Source organism: Lotus japonicus, chromosome 2 (genome assembly GCF_012489685.1).
Source record: "Lotus japonicus ecotype B-129 chromosome 2, LjGifu_v1.2".
NCBI classification, from domain to species: domain Eukaryota; kingdom Viridiplantae; phylum Streptophyta; class Magnoliopsida; order Fabales; family Fabaceae; genus Lotus; species Lotus japonicus.
Window position 1 is genome coordinate 82,164,437 of NC_080042.1, and position 21,145 is coordinate 82,185,581.

The 21,145-nt window shown below is 36.0% G+C and overlaps 2 protein-coding genes across 11 annotated transcripts; one reads left to right on the plus strand and one right to left on the minus strand.

Annotated features, from left to right (window-relative positions):
- The first annotated feature begins 659 nt into the window (after positions 1-659).
- Positions 660-7,352, plus strand: LOC130740259 (ubiquinol oxidase 1, mitochondrial-like). Of its 10 annotated transcripts, none has more exons than XM_057592796.1 (9): positions 660-1,059; positions 1,178-1,306; positions 2,522-3,010; positions 3,204-3,574; positions 3,694-3,906; positions 4,021-4,087; positions 5,239-5,264; positions 5,666-5,900; positions 6,015-7,352. In XM_057592796.1, exons 1-4 carry the CDS (start codon positions 793-795, stop codon positions 3,261-3,263), a joined length of 945 nt encoding a protein of 314 aa, XP_057448779.1. In that variant the 5' UTR covers positions 660-792; the 3' UTR covers positions 3,264-3,574; positions 3,694-3,906; positions 4,021-4,087; positions 5,239-5,264; positions 5,666-5,900; positions 6,015-7,352. The 10 variants fall into 10 exon arrangements, with proteins under 10 accessions (XP_057448779.1, XP_057448778.1, XP_057448776.1 ...); XM_057592795.1 differs by having other exon boundaries at positions 3,694-3,883; XM_057592793.1 differs by having other exon boundaries at positions 5,239-5,900.
- Positions 7,353-7,786: 434 nt separating this feature from the next.
- On the minus strand, positions 7,787-20,047 carry LOC130740258 (uncharacterized). Its single transcript, XM_057592788.1, has 23 exons — positions 19,853-20,047; positions 19,202-19,484; positions 18,957-19,025; positions 18,736-18,873; positions 18,503-18,620; positions 18,011-18,093; positions 17,438-17,533; positions 17,006-17,174; positions 16,768-16,910; positions 16,561-16,647; positions 16,143-16,328; positions 15,359-15,526; positions 14,791-14,911; positions 14,594-14,663; positions 13,821-13,908; positions 13,570-13,690; positions 13,288-13,484; positions 13,031-13,139; positions 10,519-10,674; positions 9,993-10,095; positions 9,676-9,849; positions 8,860-9,005; positions 7,787-8,199 (listed from the first exon to the last, which is right to left on the minus strand). The coding sequence occupies exons 1-23, from the start codon at positions 20,005-20,007 to the stop codon at positions 8,006-8,008; spliced, it is 3,174 nt and encodes a 1,057-aa protein (XP_057448771.1). The 5' UTR covers positions 20,008-20,047; the 3' UTR covers positions 7,787-8,005.
- Between the last annotated feature and the right edge of the window lie 1,098 nt (positions 20,048-21,145).

Genomic DNA, 21,145 nt, shown 5'->3' on the forward strand with positions numbered 1-21,145 from the left:
CGCCATGAACCCAGCAACCCATTCACAAGCCGGCCCCGAATAGCACCACCCATAATTAAACAACTAAGCTAGATAAACTTCTCGAAATAATTTGTTAAGCGTTTATTTTAGACTGAAATATTTCTTATTTATTTTTTTATAAAATAAAATCAGAATAAAATATGTTACCAACTTACCATAAAACTAAAATATATATAGTAAAATCATGTCGTAAGTACGTGTATGTACTATTTTTGAAGTCGGTTGCAAAAAGATGTACTACTATTTTTCTAGACCATTCGCTGTACGTGGACCAGAGAGAGTTCCTGACTTGGAGAACACGAAAATCCAATCTACTTGTTCTCCAAGAAATTAAATACCATTATTGCACCCCATTAATTCATACTAATTCATTCATAAATTATTAACAAAGTGATCCCAACTTGATATATAGTATTACATTACTACAATTTGCCACAAAATTATAATTTACCTGAATCAAATAATAATATAAAGATGTAGAATACAACTTTGATTTTGATTACTAAAAAAAAATCAAATATTCTAAATATAGTAACAAATAGAAAAGATTATAAATTAGAAACGAATAAAATAAAAAATCGCAGAATCAATCGTTACATGCCAACCTAAACACGCAATGCAAAAATATATATAAAGACCCTTTTCTTAAACCCTGTCTGTTACAACCAAACACAACCTGTTTTTTTCTCTGCAAATTTTCTTTCTCATTTTCTCAGGAAACAAACGCTCTTATATTTTCTCTCTGGTTTACAACGTTGCTGGAACATTGCTATGATGATGATGAGGCGTGGGGTTGTGAACACTGCGCTGTTGGCGGCGAAGGGTTCTTGGGTTAGAGCACCTGCTTCTGCTTCTTCCATGTATGGTGGTGGTTTGAGGAGTTTCTCCACCGCTATGGCAGAGAAGGAGGTTGAACCTTCTCCTCAGCACAGTGCTGGTGGGAAGAAAGATGAAAAGGGGGTTATGAGTTACTGGGGGATTCAAACTTCTAAGGTTACCAAACAGGATGGTACAGAGTGGAAATGGAATTGCTTCAGGGTATGGGTTTATGTTTCTTGTTTCTTTTTATTTTCTTTCCCTCTTTCTTGGAGGAAAAGAAAATTTAGAATTTTCTCGGGAAAATAATAATGAATGGATTTGATTTGTTTGTTTGTAGCCATGGGAAACTTACAAAGCAGATGTGTCAATTGATCTGGAAAAGCATCACCCAACAAAGACGTTTATGGACAAGCTGGCCTATTGGACTGTCAAGAGCCTCAGATACCCCACTGATTTGTTTTTCCAGGTAGCAATTCTTTCAAATTTTCAATGCCATTCTTCATAATTTCAATTCTTTTTCATTAATATATGGTGCATATTTAATTGCAAATTTGTGTGATTTATAATATAAAATTGTGGATTTGATTTACTCCTGCCTTTTTGGTATTTTTTTATAATCTTTTTTATATATTATTTTTTATTGCAATATTAGTTGTATGAATTATATACATATATAAAAACATTAGTACTAAATAATTTTTTAATAATTCATGACACAATTTGTATGCTCTCAAGGCATTACTCATTAGTCATGATTAAATAAAAATCATTGTTCATTATGCTGGATTTTGTGCATTTGACACTATAGGAACTATTGCAGAGGCGTGTGCCAAACACAGGTTATCTAATTTTAAATATTGGAAAGAATATAATAATGAGTTGTAGCCGGTATATTATAGTATTGAATAAAAAAAACATAATACTGGACTTGAAAGGTACTTTTAATCTCCACTATTGTACTTCATATGTAATAATTTATCAAAAAACAAAAACCTATATATCCTACAAACAAAAAAATTGCTTCATATTAATTATTATAATAAAAAAATTACACAAACCCTCAAGTTACTTTTGTGTTCGGCCATCTTTTCAGTTTTCTTTTGTTTTTTGCCTTAAAGTCAATCATACATGATTCATGTGATGCTTGGCTGGTTTGGCATGTGGTTTGATTAGGCCCATGAACAAGATTATGATTGCTAGTATTTTAATTTTTTTAAATCCACTTGCTACAACTACTATTCAATAACATAACATTTTTCTCAACAATGAAATTACACCCTTCAACTCTATTTCCAATACTCGTTTAACGTATGTGAATCCCATCAAATTTGAGTGCACATTAATTTCAACTAATAAAATAGAGAGCGTTTGAAAGTGAGTTTACTAAAGGGGTGTATTATAGTGTAGTTAATTGCAACTTCTTTTTCTCATTCTAAATCAATGAAAGGAATTGAATCCTGAAACTTAACCTTGCCTTTATTTCTTTATGAAAGCATAAACAATCAAGATCATGTTATAAATATACGTGTGGAAGGTCTTTCCCAACATTTTTCACGCTCAATCTTGAAGGGAAACTCACTTTCATTGTAGTATTAACTATTAAGTATTTGTTGCCCCTTGATGAGTTTTGTATTTTGAATTTGATGTAACTTCTTAATCATATTGTATGAAAATGTAACAGAGAAGGTATGGATGCCGAGCAATGATGCTGGAGACAGTGGCAGCTGTGCCAGGCATGGTAGCAGGCATGCTGCTCCACCTGAAATCGCTGCGGCGATTCGAGCACAGTGGTGGATGGATCAAAGCACTCCTGGAAGAAGCAGAAAATGAGCGTATGCATCTGATGACCTTCATGGAAGTGTCAGATCCCAAGTGGTATGAGCGTGCTCTTGTGATAACTGTCCAAGGAGTTTTCTTCAATGCATACTTCTTTGGCTATTTGGTCTCACCTAAATTTGCGCACCGCGTGGTTGGTTACCTTGAGGAAGAGGCTATCCACTCCTACACTGAGTTCTTGAAGGAGCTAGACAGTGGTAAAATAGAAAATGTTCCAGCTCCAGCCATTGCCATAGACTATTGGCAGCTTCCACAAAACGCAACTTTAAGGGATGTTGTCATGGTTGTGAGAGCTGATGAGGCACATCATCGTGATGTCAACCACTTTGCATCGGTAAGTTTCACAGTTATATCCTCCTATTAAACTAAAATCCCCTTTGAATGCATACCAAAGGACCCTTATTGAAGCTTATCTCGTGATTTTTCTAGTAGATAAGTTCCAAAACCGGCCCCAAAAAAAAGTGCTTCATGTGATATGTTGTATGATTCAATAATACTGATGGTATTTTAATGTAATGAATGTGCAGGACATAATCCTCCAAGGACGAGAGTTGAGAGATGCTCCTGCTCCAATTGGTTATCACTAAAGTTCAACATGTTGGCCTGTTTTGGTGTTGGATTAATATGGAAGTTTTAAGACTCAAACTCTGAAGTAATTTTGGCTACAAATTTAATAAACTCTGGTGACTAAAAGTTTTTATGGTTTTGTCTAATGGTGCTAATGTATATACTGTGGACTCCTTAATTCTACTGCACACTCTTGAGGGTGCAAGTAGAGATATATGATATATCTCAGAGAGCTTCATTGACTCATTCTTTTCATTCGCGATTCCTTCAATTTCACTGATATGGAATTTATACATCATCTGAGGAATGCTGCTATTTCATTTTTAGAGAGGTATTGGATTCATCAATGAGCAAAAAGAATTTTTAAGTTTAAATCTATCATAGATGTGGCAATGACAGAATTTTTTTCTTCTATATAACCATTAGATTTAAATGTTACTAATTGTGTAGGTTTCACAGGAAAACCTACTATGAAAAAACTAGATATTCTGCTTCTGAGAACCACCTGTTGAGGTCGAAGAGTCTTCTTTGAGGAAGAACTTGATGTTGTTTTCACAAAGACAGGACTCTTTGACCAATATGTTGCAAGGTGCTACTACTACTATGCTGCAGGCTCCTATTGCTCTTTTGCTTCTTTGAAGTAAGTTTGGAAGCAAAATTGAGGTGAATTGTTAGTTAGGATGAAGTGTTTGGAATCAATCTCATGTCATATTTTAATCATCATAAGACCAAATGTAATTCAGCTGAAAACTTGGTTTGTCTTTCAATTTTCTACAGATATTGAGGAACATCTTGGAGAGTGAATATTCTAAAAAGCTACCAATCTTCTCTAATCACTTCCCAGGTGTCATTTTCCTCCTTTAATTCATCACGAGGATAACTAGGCAATTGCTACACTAAATATGGAAACCTAAACGTGTTAGAAACTACGCAATTGCTTCCAAGATTGCTTAATAGGTTAAAACTAACCAATCACGTAACTTCGTATGTTTGACATATTTAACTTTATTGTTATTTGTCATTATCCTAACTAAAAATAAGGGTTGGCGTACCTCTTGAAAGCTTTGCTAAAAGTATGCAAATATGTTTGTTTCTGGAATGTAGACAAGGTAGACATTCCTCTGTTCCTTTACATGCTCCTTATTCTGAATAAAAAGGTAAAGTAAAAGTTATTTGTAGGGTACAGTGTAGAAAGTCATAAGAATTGACCATTTTGCATACATAATATTATAGCATGCTCTGTATGAATTACAGATATATATTTAACCAGTCCACTTCCTCCCAAAGACCAATCATGAATGGGAATTCTTGTGATAATCAAGATTAAAATTTATGAAATGATCATAGAAAGCTGCATGGTCTTTTAAAAAGTTTTATGATTTTTTATTTTAAATTTCTACTTTTCATGGCTAAATTAAATTTACTGTTAATATTTACCTTTCTTTTTTTTTTGAATGAATATTTACCTTTCTTACTTTCACTTGATATATGTCTCGCCCATACACATAATTCCAAAACTAACAATATATGATTTTCTATAAGAGTGAAAGAAGTTAAAACTAAATAATTACTGTGACTTTTTTAGTTTTCTATTATAAGGACTGTGACTTTCTTAGTGGGTTACATGAATACATGTTGATGTTGGCCAGAAATATTTTAGTAATCTATAAAAATAGTATGTGTATTATATTCTGTAAATATAATATGTAAACAAATAGTATAATATTTACACACGCAAGTAGCTAGACACCTAGCTAGTTGTTTTTTATATATAAAAAACGCAGAAACGTATATCTTGTTAGGAGAATAATACAAAGACATCAAAATTTCACAAGAGATAGGAATAGAAGAGTGTGAAATAAGAAATGTGAATGTGATGGATGGTTTGATAAGAAAAAATAAAGACATAGCTAGGAAAAAGAATGAATGAAATATAATGAAAGTAAAAGTAGGTACAAATATATCCAAACTCACCCTGTTAAAATACTTCTACAGGTATGGACATAAACCACAAATTGCAGGTAAACGTTGCAACTATGTATTGTCTAATTTTATATTTAAGCACAGCCTTTAAAAGAAAAATATTTAAAAATCTCCTGGTGGGATTATTTTTTTAATGCCAACCTAAACAAAAGAGCAAGGCATATATTTTTGCGGTATTTATATGTATATGTATATAACCTCACCACTAATTCATGGATATATGCTTCTTCTCCTTTCTCCTTTCTTTTTTTTTTGTTTTTTTTTTGATTTTTTTTTTGAAATAAACAAATGGGAAGCGTTTGTTTTGCTTTAAATTTATCTAACATACAAATCCCGTTTTTCCTGGTATTGAAACATAATTTTTTCTCTTTTAATTAAAATTATCAATCACATGATCTTTTGATAGCCTTCCAAGTTTTCTTCAATACATATTTCTTAGGCTATTTGCTCTCACCTAAATTCGCCCACCGTGAGGTTGGTCACCTTGAGGAAGAGGCGATAACTCCTACACAGAGTTCCTGAAGGAGATGGACAAAGGAAAGATTGAAAATGCCCCAGCTCCAGCCATTGCCTTAGACTACTAGCAGCTGCCACCAAACTCAACTTTAAGGGATGCTGTCATGGTTGTGAGAGCTAATGAAGCACATCATCGCGATGTCAACCACTTTGCATCGGTAAGTTTCATAGTTATATCCTTCTATTGAACTAAAATTAAAGAAGTTCTTCATTACGTTATGTTGTATGAGTCAAGAATACTTATGGTATTTAACTGTAATGAACTACTGCAGGGTATACACAACCAAGGATGAGAGTTTTTTTTTTTTTTTGGACAAAGGTGTATGGAATAAAACTCAAAAGGTTGTCAAACGACACTTACAACATGCGAGAGTAAATCTCTGAGAGCTACCACAATGCACACAATCATAAGAAAATAAAGAGCAAGCATGCCTACTCAGCTGAAACAATCAGCATTGAACATGATGTAAAAACCCTTGAGACAAACAAAAGCCCCTCAAAACCCAAATTAACAAAGCGCCATATGACTTCTGAGCGGAGAAGATATGAACAACTTTAACCAGCGCTCCCAAACCTACAACCCGACTCTGCCGGATTAGTAGCGTGCCGATGAAAAGGAAGCCTACGGCGTGGCTTCAGCGGCAACAAAAGGGGTCATTTCACAGCTCTGAGAACAAGGCGATGAGGGAAACTTCTGACGATTCCAAAAACACAGCAGCAGCAAAAGCTGAAGGGGGCGAAGGATGAAGTAGGTAAGAGAAGCCCAGAAGGAATGCCAGAGATCATTGTGCCGTGAGCGAAACCAACATAGTGGAGGAAACCAACAGAGTGGAGAACCAGCGTTGGTACTGTGGCCGGAGCTAAAGGTGGGAATCGGAACTGTTACCACGAAACAGTGGAGCACAGATCCAACCTACTTTCCTTACAAAACAGATTCAACTCAAGGTCACCTCTAGCAACCTAAGGTGCCACCAGAAAGGGACGGAGAAGAAGATGGCCTCAGGCACAGGTTACAGCAGAGCAACACGGCAGGTCGAGCTTCTGGACCATTGAGGCTAAACCAGAGACCTGGTTCCTTTGAAAAAGACATGAACGCTCTAGATCTGGAGCTTTGACACCCGGTGGTTGAAGGTGGTGGCGGATTTGGCGGTGGAGGCAAATGAGGCGGATTTGGAAGAAACAAAACCCACTTATTTGGGTAAGAAATCCACCTAATGTGGAAGAAACCCACCTGATGTGGGAAGGAACCTACCTAATGTGGGAAGGAAGCTCTAAAAAGCAGAAGGAAAGCCTCCATGGTGGAGGAGAAAACCCCCCAATGGGGGAGGAGACCCCCAAAGGGGGTTGACGGCGCTGTACACCAAGTTGTGCCCTAGCAGAGGAGTAGTTAGGAAGAGTTTTAGCTGATCTAGGACGAGAGTTAAGAGAGGCTTCTGCTCCTATTGGTTATCATTAGAGTCCAATCCGTTATTGTTTTGGACTTTGGGTGTTGTACTGTGAAAGATTAGGTCTCAAAGGTTTAAAGTTGAGCTACGTGATATCTCATAGACCCATATGTTGAGGTGGATGTATATATCATATATGTAGTCTTTTGGGTGTCCTTGCTAAGATTATTTTCTTCTTAATACTATATGTATTACCTATACTAGTTTTAATACTAATATGTGTGTTGTGTTGACAAAGCTCATTCAGAAGTTAGGGATATTAGGGATATTAGGGATACTATACTTTAAAAGACAGATCGATTCATGTGGTAAATGGAAGGACATGGCATCCATGAGTTTATTAAAAAAAGGAAATGCAATATTACTTTTGCATATGAATTAGTCAGCTCTGAATCCTCACAGAATCTTGAATCTTGAATAACTTTCAGCTCTCATACTAAACATGGGTTTCCAAAATTCTGACATAATTCATACCTGAATTCCTACACGATCCATATTATAGGAGTTCTGCATTGCTGTCAGATTTTAGTTTAGTATATTCAAAAATGTTCCATATTTTCTTAACTTGTTCATAGTTAACATTTGCAGGTTGCAGCGAATTTCCTGGCAAAGAGCATACCTTGTAGTGCGATATGGATTGATAGTTTGATATTGATTACAGTACATGGATGCTTTTCCTTCGTTTGAATTCGACAAGGCATACTAGACCACAATTTAGTACAATTGTCTGGGAATTATCATATGCAAACAAAAGAATCTATAACACTGTTCTGCCAATTCTAAAATTCCAATACTTTGAGTAATGACCAATTAAGCGATTACTCAATTCTCATAACCTCATATTGATGGGAAATTCGAAGTGGGGATTCCTTTGAGACGGGCCTGCTTTCGGACCAAAGCTCCAAGTTGACAGTGCCACAATCCCAGTGAACAAGACACTTGAATACCTCAGTAACATTAAATCGATTGACCAGTGCAAAGCCAAGACATTTATCAATAAGCCTCCACTCACCTGAAATGAAATTAAGGCAAATATTTTATGAAGAACTATTTTGTGCTATCCAGAGTCAGATGACTAACAATGACATAGAAACTATACTACGACTATACAAAAATAGTTAACAAAAAACCTTACTTGTTAGACTCCACTAATAAGATCATAAGAACATTGATTTTATATAATGAATGGTGCATGTACCGTTTATTCTTCTTTTGTATTTTGTTTGTGGAGGACAGTACAGAAAGATGGGATGTGGAGTAAAAGCATGTTAGTCAACTTACTGGATGAGTTGTCTTTTTCTATATACATGTATGGATTGAATACTTCTTGTCGACACATGAACTATTACTTTGCCCTAATTTGATAGATAATACTTATAGGTTGAGTGACACTTTGGCAGTGTCTCTTTGACCATTTAGTTTACAATGTTGGACTCTCGGAACCGCAATTCTTATCATTAATTTAAATTTAGCAAAAGATAGTGACGTGAATCTATGCTTTGGCATGTTTCAAGTATAGTGAACATAGCGTAAGAAGGCATTTTCGAAATATACAAGACATTTTTTGGCCCTCTATCATGATTTTAGCATGCTTATTCAATTATTCATCTCAGTAGAAAATCCAACATTTTGTATTAGTGAGGAACTAGGAAAAGGATAAAAAGGCCATTACCATTAGGAATAAGGCTCCCTTCAAAGATTTGCTCCCCACCATCAGGAAAGACTTCATGCGTTGATCCATCAATTGAAGTGAACGAGATAAAAGAGTCCGCGGGGTGCAAAAGACAGAATGTTGGGTGAACTCTTAAGCAGACCAACCTGCAGACACATAAGGAAGAATAGAAGAAATGTCACTAAAAAAATATTTAAGTGGGTTCATTAGAGTCTCAAACTCTCCACTAGAATCTTCACGCACAATATAGTGATGACTGATAGACACACAATTTGTCATCCAAATCAAATACATCTTCAAAAAAAAATACAGTCTTCTAATTGGCTCTACCAATCTTTAGAGCAAGTGGTTTTGAATGAGGATATATCCTTAATTATGAGTAAAATAAATTTGGGAAGTATTCATTTTGATAGATTGAGTTATATGGAAATTCCCCCTAATTTTGAAAGAACTTGCTTAGATATGGTTAAGTAAATTTAATTTGGTGTGGAATTTAAAAAAAAAATTGTATTTTAAAAATATTTGATTTTGTATGTGAGTTGTGACAACCAAATTGTAAAATCTGTAATTTTAGAAAAGTAAATACATGTTAAATTTTAGCAGATTTTTTTTTTGTATCAACCAATTTTTGGGCTTGCCAGCCAAACATCTCAAAATGTCACAAGGATGTTCGGAACACGTGGAAAAGCTATTGGTAAGCATGAGCAGGGCCAATCACTTTATTAACCACATCCAACAGTAAACCAACCGCAAGGATGGGAGATGCCCCTAAGATAAATTTAACTTAATAATATCATAAAGATAAGACGACCAAACCTTGAGAACCCTCCAGAACCAGCTCCAACGCTGTGGGCTATTATGTTAGAGTCTATCTGGATGACATTTGCAGCATTCTCCGGAAAATAGATCTTCCGTTGAAGAACCAATCCTCCACCAATGTCACCCTCTAATAGCACAGATTCCTCCTCTCCTGCATGCTCAAGTTCTCGACTGCAAGGGAAAAAATTGCCAGACATGTTGAATACAAGAACATGCAAACAAATAAAAGTATATACAAGAATCAAAGTGGCCTTTGGTGGCTCTTCAACAAAAAAGACACCCCAAAGAAGCAGTGTAATACAAGGGAAACTTACTCAATGACAGAGTATTCTTCGGAACACCCAGCTGAACGATACTCTGTACCACTGTACTCCTCATACCCGCTGATATCAATCCTGCTATGGAGCCACTGTGTTCCTGGAAATTTATTGTTGATCATGAACAATATAATGCATGTAGTTCTTGCTTTTATTGCTATAAAACTTCTGGACTAAGTCCTTATTCCTAGAGTCTAGAACTATATGGATCAGAGAACTACAACGATTAAATGAAACCACAAAGAAGTAATGGGGAGAGTAAAAGGAATTTTATACTTTTTGTCACAACTAACAACACTTCCAGTCTCAGTAATTGAGTATATTATAAACAAGTTCCTTCTAACTGTGAGGAAAGAAATATTCTAAATGCTTAACTGCTGGATCGTGCACAAAACGTGAATTTATTATTTTATTTTATTATGAAGAAATGGCATTCTCAGGAACTAAATCCAACCAAGATTCTTGTATGTCTCCAAACATTTCGGATAAGATTAAATAAATGACTAATGAACAATCAATTTACCTGAAGGAGTGTGTATCATGGAGATGATTCTACCTCCAATCCAAGGAACCACTTTAAGAATCCACTCACTACTTTTCAGTTCTATGGGAGTTCTTGAAAGCTCTATTCCTTTGGGTCCAGAGACCTCTTCTACATCAGGAATTTGAATTGCTTTTTCTGCAAAACATTAAGAAAAAGGTAGAATATCATAAAGAATTGGCATTTTTAGGCTGCTTGCATGCGGTTAGATACAATTCAGAAGTAAAGTGCAACATAATATGCAGAATGATAAAAGAGGGAAAAGAACCAACAGAACAGATAAAAATATGGAAAGAATAGCATCTAAAAAGAAAGGTGAATACCCAAACCAAGAATTATCTCCAATCAACGTCGTATAATATAGTTTGCAAGAGACAAACATACTATAAAACACTAAATCTATACTAGGGTTAAGCATCATATTGGTCCCTGTCTTTGTCTCACCGTCTGATCTAAGTCCCTCGCCGGAAACTTTATTGCATTTGGTCCTCGTCTTTGAAATATTTTTGGGGCGGATCCTCGCCGGAGGGCGGAGCTCCGGCGAGTGCTTAAATGGCACGCTGACTAGGCTTAATGAGATGATGTGGAATAAAAAAATAATGAAAAAAAATAAAATAAAATACACATCAGAAATCTTAATTTAACTAACAAAAAGAAAACTAATTAAAAAAACTAACCCTAAATTAATTATTAAAAATAAATTCCCCAAATTCCCTATCAAATTAGGTTCTAATCCCTTACCAACTTCCCAGTTATCATTATCATCATCAGCATCACATTTTCAGCTTCTTCTTGTTATCATCATCAACATCACCGACGCAATCAACCACCACCACCGATCCTCGAAGAACCGACCACCACCACCGATCACTGCTTCTAAACTCTCCATCTCCAAGGCAAAGCCCTCAAATTTTTTTCCCTAAACTCTCGATCTCCAAGGCAGAGCCCTCAAATATTTTCCCCCAAACTCTCGATCTCCGTCCAAACGCACCATGAGCCTCGTCGACGAGGAGCTCTCCCTCGAACCTGCCCTCATCGCTCTCTCGTTCGTCTTCAACGGGAAGATCTGGTGCAGATCGTCTTCCCTCAATCTGGGTCGTTCCCTCAGATCTTCTTCATCACCAAAGGATCTCCTCTTTCTCTCTTTCTCTCTTTCTCTTTTTCATGGTTTGGGGTTTGGGGTGAGGGTGAGGTTGCAAGTGGGTGAAGGTGAGGGTGAGGGTGAGGGTTGAGGTTGGGTGAGACCGTGGGTGAGGGTGAAGGTGAGGTTGCGGGTTGGGGGTTTGAGGGTGAGGGTGAGGCTGCGGGTTGGGGGTTTGAGGGTGAGGGTGAGGTTGCAAGTGGGTGAAGGTGAGGGTGAGGGTGAGGGTTGAGGTTGGGTGAGGCCGTGGGTGAGGGTGAAGGTGAGGCTGCGGGTTGGGGGTTTGAGGGTGAGGGTGAGGTTGCAGGTTGCAGGTGGGTGAGGGTGAGGGTGAGGCCGGGATGTTGCAGGTTGCATGTGGGTGAGGGTGAAGGTGAGGGTGAGGGTGAGGTTGGGTGAGGGTTGGGGAGCGTGGGAGGAAGGAGGGGGTTGGGGTTGATGTTGCTGGGGTTGGGGTTGATGTTGCTGGGGTTTGAGGTTGGTGTTCTGGGTTTGTGTTGTTGTGTACTGGGTTGCAGAGTTTTGAGATTGGGAGGTTGAGTTTGTTGGTTCTGGGTTTTGTGTTGTTGTGTACTGGGTTGCAGAGTTTGTGTTTCTGGGTATGAAATCATGATGATTGAGAGGTTGAGTTTCTGTTTCTGAGTTTTGAGATTGGGAGATTGAGTTTGTGTTTGAATCCTCATGCTGAAATGATGATGACGATTAAAAGGAGAGGGAAATGATAATGGAAAAGAAAAAAAAAATGGAAGAATTTTTATCAGATTTGTCAAAGATTGTTCATATCTAGTTTGGTTTTGGGGTGTTTTGATGATGATGATGATTCTGGAGTGTTTTTTTTTTGAATTAATTTGGGGGAATTGAAGTTAATTTTGGGGAAAATTAGTTTTGTTAATTCATTTAGGTTTAGATTTGTTAATATATTTAATTTTAGTTAATATGATTAATGATCTGACATGTAATTTTTTTAAAATTTTAATTTTTTTTTTAAATCCACATAAGCATAACTAACACAGTCAGCGATCCAAATCATCACTCGCCGGAGCTCCGCCCTCCGGCGAGGATCAGCCCTAAAAATATTTCAAAGACGAGGACCAAATGCAATAAATTTTCCGGCGAGGGACTTAGATCAGACGGCGAGACAAAGATAGGGACCAATATGATGCTTAACCCATCTATACTACAAGAGAAAATGTAGCATCAGCAGAGAAAAGAATGGTCAAGAAAGTGAAAGTTTGACCCAATGATAAACCACTAACACCTTCCTCGTTGGGGCTCTGCGCACTGGGAAAAAGCATAAATACCACAAAATAATATTCAGAAACTGACCAAGTAAAAATTTGAGCAAGCACATACCCAATTGCTCCTTGCAATGCTTCTCAGAAGAAGATACCAAGTTCAACACGTCCTCTTCTGAAGGCAAAATTATTTGTACTACTTCCCCATCCATTCCCCACGTATCAAGCTACATACAAAACTAAACTGTAAATATTAAGATCAAGTGCCCAGTAAAGGATAGATCAATAAATAAATCAAGCACAATTTTTTGAAATTTCTTTCTATATACAAGTTTCATCTTCTTCATAGTTTCCTGTCTCAGAGAAACCACATACCACTGCATTCCCACCTAGCAATAATCGAACATTGAGGTGGCGTTTAGGTCTTTCCCATGATCCTTCAGTTTTGTGCACACTCACGGTAATAAGAGATGATGATCGGCGTTGAGCCACATAATGGGTTAATAAATAATTTCCCTGAGTGAATTCATATCCATCGCCATCATCCTCAAATAGAGAACCTTCAGCTTTCCCTGTCATTGTCAATGATTAAATTAAGAGCAAGATGCTCATCTTAAGAGTAGAGACCATGGTAAAAAATATCAGTTATAGACTTACCGTATTCATCTAAGGCCACAAGAAGTGTCAACTCATCCAATGGTCTGGCTTCTCCAACATGCTGACCAGGAAGCCCTACAGGAATAATTGAGCCACCTTTTAAATATAAAGCTGGCAAATCCTGAAATGCAAACAGAATAAAATATAAATGAAATAAGACCTTTTTTGTGAAAGCTTAAAAAAATGAAAATCAATAAATAACAATACGACTAAAATTAAATGCAAACTAAAAAGAGCAGGAAAAAAAATACCGGATGTGCATCACCAAAATCAAAACCCAACCATATCCCTCTAGGCAAAGAAAACTCCAATTTATCCAACCTCTGACTGCGTAAGGTGCTGATCAAGATACAGACAACACAGTAAATCAGCACAAATTGCACATAAAGGTGTGTTATACAGCTTTCTACCAAACTTCAAGTATAAGTAAACATGAGGTCCACAACCTAAAACACATCTGAGCTCCAAAGGCGAACAAGTACACATAATTAAATAAATACAGATTGCAAACGAATAAAAGAAAACATTGTGTTTTCATTCTGAATATTTACACATCTATCATGTAAACTGGAGAGTGTCAGATAAGGTGCAATTAACTTAAATTAAAAACACAACACTAACAAAAAGAGCAAAAACCAGTAATCGATGTTCATAAACATGGATATTGTGCCTTAAGTCTCAACAAAGATAGATTACTTATTATACATTTCTCTTGTGCTAAATAGTATCAATTCTGCACACATACTGGTAATGACTTTATTATCTTATAAAAGGAAAAAGAAGGATAAACATTGTATATTTACCAAAACAAAATTGAACTTTATTCACAACTAGAAAAAATAGCATGTAATTTTTTGTTTCATTTCGCCTTTTTCAATAACTGAAAGCTATATCAAATTTGCAGCTAGAATGCATAAAACATAGAAGCATCAGGGAAAACCAGCCTATTGCTTGTAAAGGCATCTCTAACAAAATAGCAGTGTCATCAACATTGAACATAGACAGAGTAAGGAGATAGAAGAACCTTGCGTATACTAAAACTGGACCAAGCAGAAACGAATTTTCAAGTTTCCTCAGCCTAGGATCCTTTGTATCTGTTAAAAGCAAGAATAAACATTTGTAATGCATATGAATAGTGTTCAAATATTTTTACTAAAAAATAAGACACAAGAAGCAACCAATAGAATACCGTAAGAAAAAACCAATAGAACAAGAACCCACCAGCAAAAAAAGTAGGGGTTGCCACTGGAATGCCCTTCGTATGTGCAAAATAAAAAAGAGTGTAGATAAGTGGGATAAGGCGGTAGCGTCTCTGCAATGCCAATCGGCAGACTTCTTCACACTAAAAGTTAGAGATGAAGTTAGTGATGCACGGTTTTGAGCATAGAAGTAATTTGAAATTCTGAACATCATTTCATTAAGTGAGGAAAAAAGAATTATAAGGACTGTAATTGTCTCATCCTCTCTCACTCATCAGAGAAAACTTGTCATTAGCCTTCATGCGCAGTGCCAGGTTCACATAGTAAATAATCCAAGACATGTACTCTTTCTTCTTCTTCTTTTTCTGTAAAATGTTTTGATGGGTAACTAATGCGTAAATTTACCTAGTGTGTGCACAGCTTATCAAATAAACTCATGCTTAGCTCAATATACAGCCTTCATAATTTTTAGTCCACGAGATATACAAGAAAAACAAGCAGTTTAAACTTAGAATTAACATAAATATCCGACATATGAAAGGTTGAAACCACAAGATTGATTGATTTTATACAGTCAAAGATGAACCGACCTCTTCCCCAAAAGACCAGGGTTCATGATCGGTGGTTCCAGCTTCAGAGTGCCCTCGGCAAAAGGGAAACAGGGAAGCTATACCCATCCACCTTCCAAAAAGTCTTGGTGTTGCATTTCCAGCAAATCCACCAATATCAGGACCTGAAAGTGGTTGACCACTGAGTCCCTGAACAGAAGGAAAGTAAAGTAAGAATGAAAAATAGAAAGTATACTTAATGTTACAGTTTATATTTAAAGTTGAAACAAAAAAAAGATATTGTAGCAAGGCCATAATATGTTAATTCTTCAGGCACTGAACCACACACTCGACAATTATGAAAAAACATGTGCTACCAGTGGGAGAATATATTTACAAAAAGCAATCTAGCTCTCACTCCAAACATTCAGTACCCAAAATTAAACTTAAAAATAGGATCCAATTCCAATAGCATCATAAAGAATAGCACACAACTGTAACTTCAAGAAAACTTGGGAAGGGATGGTCCATGACATTATCTAATGTAGTCGAATGCTACTTGCAGTCATCTTTTTCTTATGAGCGTACAATAGTGTACCACCAATTAAAGGTATCATTAATCATTTGAGTAATTAATGTTTCAAAAATTTAAGCTAATAACTAATTGGCATAACTACTTCTATCTGCTAGGCATATGAGGTGTCCAGTCGAACCAGAAAAGTGCATTATATAGAATGCCATAAGGAAGGGGGATTACAAAGCTAAGACAATATCAAGTGACAATGTTGCTCAAGGGAAGTAGCATCCAGGCTAATGAGATTCTTACCAGCTGAAGTACCATGGAGATACTCATATGAAGATGTTCCCAGGTTGAAAGATTATCTCCACTCCATGTTGCAGCATATCTTTGGCTGCCAATAAATCCAGCTCTGGTGAGAACAAAAGGACGCTTATTTTTGTTTGCTAGTTTCATGCCTTCATAGGTTGACCTTGCCATCAGCATACCATACACCTATATCGAACAGTCATAACAAATAATACAAGTTCAGAGGACACCATACTGCAGAATAAGACAAAAAACACTAAACAAGTACAAATTCATAAATTAACTTCAGAATCAAGATGCAATACAGTATCTTATTATATAGCAAAGTGCCCCGGATCCCACTTGTCAGCACTGTCCACAAGTTTATCATAAAATGACATGTGACTGCAAAAACATGATTAAGGGCAAAGAATATTACATTATGATAGAAAGAATGGCTCTGACAACCTCCAAGTTCACCATCTCCTCTATGAACATTGCTCTCAGGCATTGTTTTTGTCACAACCTGGAAAAGAAAGGGGTAAAAAAGGTAGAAATGGAACAAATTAATAGTCACAATAGTAAGATTTGGAACATATGTTGTTTCATATTAGAAAGAAAAAGAAAACAATGAGATTATAATTACCTTAAAGATAGCTGGTTCATTCATATCATTCCATATACCATCAACACCGTTGGGAATGAAATCTTTAACCAAATTTGCCCACCATGCACGAACTTTTAACTGTGTATAGTCAGGGAAGACACAAGGTCCAGGCCAAACGTTCCCTGAGAATGATATATGGGCTTAATGCTTCACAAAGGGGAAAGAAAGAATGAGAAGGCAAGAAGCACAGAAGCATGAATCTACAAAGACAACTTACCAACAAATGGTGTTCCATCTGCTTTTTGCACCCAAACATCATTTTTAGAACCACTGTCATATACAAAATAACCCTCTTCCTGCTTGATACCAGGATCAAGCATCCAAATAGCTTTAAAACCACTATCGTGGAGGTCTTTTGCTAAAGACTTTGGATCTCGAAAACGCTCCTAAAGATAATTTCATTAAAAAATTGTATAGACATTAAAAATGACTAACCAAAAATTTAACCATGAATTTTCTAAATTACTAATGCAAGTTGCACAACTAATGTCAGGCACCACAAGAAATTTATACAAACCACGCAATACATCACTTTAATTAATGAGTCACAGACTGCATATACATATCAGTATATCACTAAACAATTTATGTGCACAGCTAAAAAGATCTTATGCAAAAAAAAAAATTGATACAAGGTAAAAAAACATGCCTTGTCAAAGGTAAAACAACGAAAACCATCCATGTAATCAATATCCATCCATATCACGTCACAAGGTATGCGCTTTTTCCTGAATGTCTCTGCTACCTGCAAATTTTAATTGTTAATAAGTCAAGAGAATATAAAAGACACGCAAAAAAAACTAGAAGCCAATAGATAATTAAAATATATTAAACTAAAATCTGATAGTAATACAGAACTCCTAAATATGTATTCTAAACGTGTATACATAGCATATAATAAATCTGGTATGAGATGCATCAAACTTTCAGAAACCCTTGTCTGGTATGAGAACTGAAAGTTAAGATTCAGGATGATGTAAATTTGTATCGTGATATCTTGCATGTTATAATACAGGCATACCAGGCAGAACTTAAAAGGATTTCCTTTTATTCTTAGCCAACCAAATAATAGCAAAGTGAAAAAAAATGATAACAATAACAGCAATCAGAAGAAAATGTGCCATACTCAGCATCTCCAGCTCATGTTTTCTACATAAAAGAATTTAATTAATCACAAAGTCATAATTACTGAGAGAGACAAGGTAAGAGTAGCACCAAGTACCTTCAGAACTTTCTGATCAGACATATAGCTCCAACGGCATTGATGATAGCCTAATGACCATTTTGGGGGCATAAACACCGTTCCTGAGAAAAGAACGGCAGATAAATTACAGTAAAGCAGTTATTAGTTACACAGAAGATAATAGTTCACTAAACTCACATTGCGTGCTTTCTCGATTTGAAGAATATAAAAAAAATAAGAATAATATGATCAACGATGTCTTTATTTTAGACATGGATTTGAATAACCCCTAGTTTAATAAAAAAGCATATTATACATATTAAGAATGTTTGCGTGCACATATAACACATTAACATATGTTGCATATGGAACCTGATTTCATGTGGGGGGTACTGAGTTCATCAAATGATATGGACTACCCTCTCTCCATGAGGATGACAGACTTCAGTCTTGTCAAACAAAAGAATTGCATAAAGTCTACTTATATAAAGCTATATTATTTATAATTGAAGTCGTCTTTTAGAAAATTACCAATTGCTTTTGATAGAGATATCAAAACTTCTGTGGGTGAAGCAAAAGGACCAAATGTAATAACAGGATATGAGGATGAAGCAACAAAACGTATTGTTGATTCTTTCCTCAAATCAATCTGGTCATGAGCAGAACAAAAGACCGTCAAACAAGATCATTAGATCAACATAAAAGCATAGATATCTCTTTAGGGTTAACCTCAATAAATGATATAAAGTCAAATGTTACCACACCTCACAGCGCCTTGTAGTGTCAGCAAGAATTCCTACTGATTCTCCATTTGGAAGAACAGCTAATACCCATGGATGTGACTGGTATAAGGATGTAGTTCCAGAACCATAACCCCATGCGTCCGTGTTCCATGTGAAAACCTGAAAAAGAAAATATTACTTGTGAGTACATAGATAGTCAGAAAATCCTTTGAAAAACTTAAAATTTCACAAGATTGACTCACTCTTTTGCCTGTCCTCTCAAGCTGTCCACTAACTTCTCCAGTTCCATAAAGGGAGGAACCTATAGGTAGCTGCTTCAAAAACAAATTCAATCAAATTTTTGAAGCCAGTAAATGGCATGAGCACCAAATTAGACCATGACAAGAGATAACAAACAAGCATGCAAACAACATTAAGCTAAAATGCAACCAACATTTGTTTTAAGATGACAATCAAAAGATCGAACGCTAGAACGAAAGTAACTGACCTCAAGTTCGACAACTTGCTGGTCTAGCAGGCACTCAAAAGTAGGGTTGTATGAAGGAACCTTGTCAGTAGCGACGGGCGTTTCTCTATCACTGCTATTGACAAAAGAAATACTGGGATATGCTGCCTCTCTATCATTAACAGAACAATCGAATCGAAACACCCCATCACACAAAATTGGCTCAAAAATCATATTCCCTGATCTAACATCGCTACCACTCGTCACTGTCTGACCTTCATTACTAGCCATTTTGGTTATAACCCTCTCACAGTACCAATTTTTCCTGCAAGCCAAAAGTTGCACAGAGTAACACCAATGCAAGTGTTCAATTCATTTGTTCTCCAAGAAAACAAAAACATGCAAATTCAGAATAATAACAAGAATAGTAAGAATACAGTATTCAATAACAACGAAATATCATCATGTAAGTACTTTGATTTCATCATTTCAGTGACATGAAGTCAAGTTCATAATCAGGTGAAGAAATTGTTCTATCTCGTTGTGAATTTTGATGAATAAGCTATTCAAGCTACCATAGGGTGAAATCTGATTGATGATTGAACATGCAGGAACGAACTAGAATGGAATTTGAACGAGTGACAGTTGCAGAAGTGAAGGCAAATTGGTACGGCGAAGGAATGAAGAAAGCACCTGAGAGTGATCGCTGATGATGAAAATGGCTTGTTCGGAAGACGACGGTGGTGTTGAAGGGAAGAGACGAGCAGCGACGGAGATGGTGGAATCGCTCCGGCGTTGACGATGCTGTAACTGTCACTGCAACTCAACGCTAGTGTGGTATCTAGCATCGTTTCTTGCGCCTCTTGGATTCTATTTATTGCATTTTTTATTTTGATAAATTATTATTGTTCAGTAGTGGTATTTTACGTCAATTGACTACACGTGTTGGGAACTTGCTAGTGGAAGAAAGAAGAAAGGAAAGAGAAATGGATGAGTAAATTCCACTAGTGTTGAGTCACTGTTCGATAAGGGTTTGATTATTTAATGGGCATTAGTTTTAACACCCCTCTTATTAATCTCACACCCTCTTTTATTTTCTAAATTCCCTCAATAGCCTCTCTTATAAAAAGATAATCAAAGTGTGAAATAGTATTTTCACACTCGCTAATTGTGAAACATTTTCACACTCAATGAGTGTGAAAGTGTGAAAGTATTACACACTCACTAAGTGTGAAACGCTTAAAACGAAAGGAAGAAAATGAAGAGAGAATGAACATACTCGATTCACACAATTGTGTTTCACACTCAAGGGTGTGAAACACAATTCAGTTTCTCACTTAAGATCAGGAGTGTGAATGGACCAACTGTTGAGAATTTTATTTTCAATTTTAAATTTTTCGTTTCTTTAGAATTAGATTTCACACTCAAGTGTGTGAAACATTTTCAAATTTCACACTCAAGAGTGTGAGTTATTGAACTGCTAATAATCTTATTTTTAAAAATATTTTTTTTGGTTTTTTTATATTTTCATTTCACTCACACTCAAGAGTGTGAAGGAACCAACTGTTAAGAATTTTATTTTTTATTTTAAATATTTCGTTTTTTATAATTAAATTTCACACTCAAGTGTGTGAAACATTTTTAAATTTCACACTCAATAGTGTGAGTTATTGAACTGTTAATAATTTTATTTTTAAAAATAATTTTTGGTTTTTTTTTATATTTTCATTTCACACTCAAGCATGTGAAATATTTTCAAATTTCACCCTCAAGAGTGTGAAGGAACCAACTGTTAAGAATTTTATTTTTAATTTTAAATATTTCATTTCTAATAATTAAATTTCACATTCAAGAGTGCGAAAAAATGCAAGCTCACATCTTAATGTCAAACTTTCCCTTGTATGGTTTGAATTTACCACCCTGCTCACACGCTAATGTCAAACTTTCCTTCCCGTTCAAGGTTCCATAATCAAACCTTATCATAAC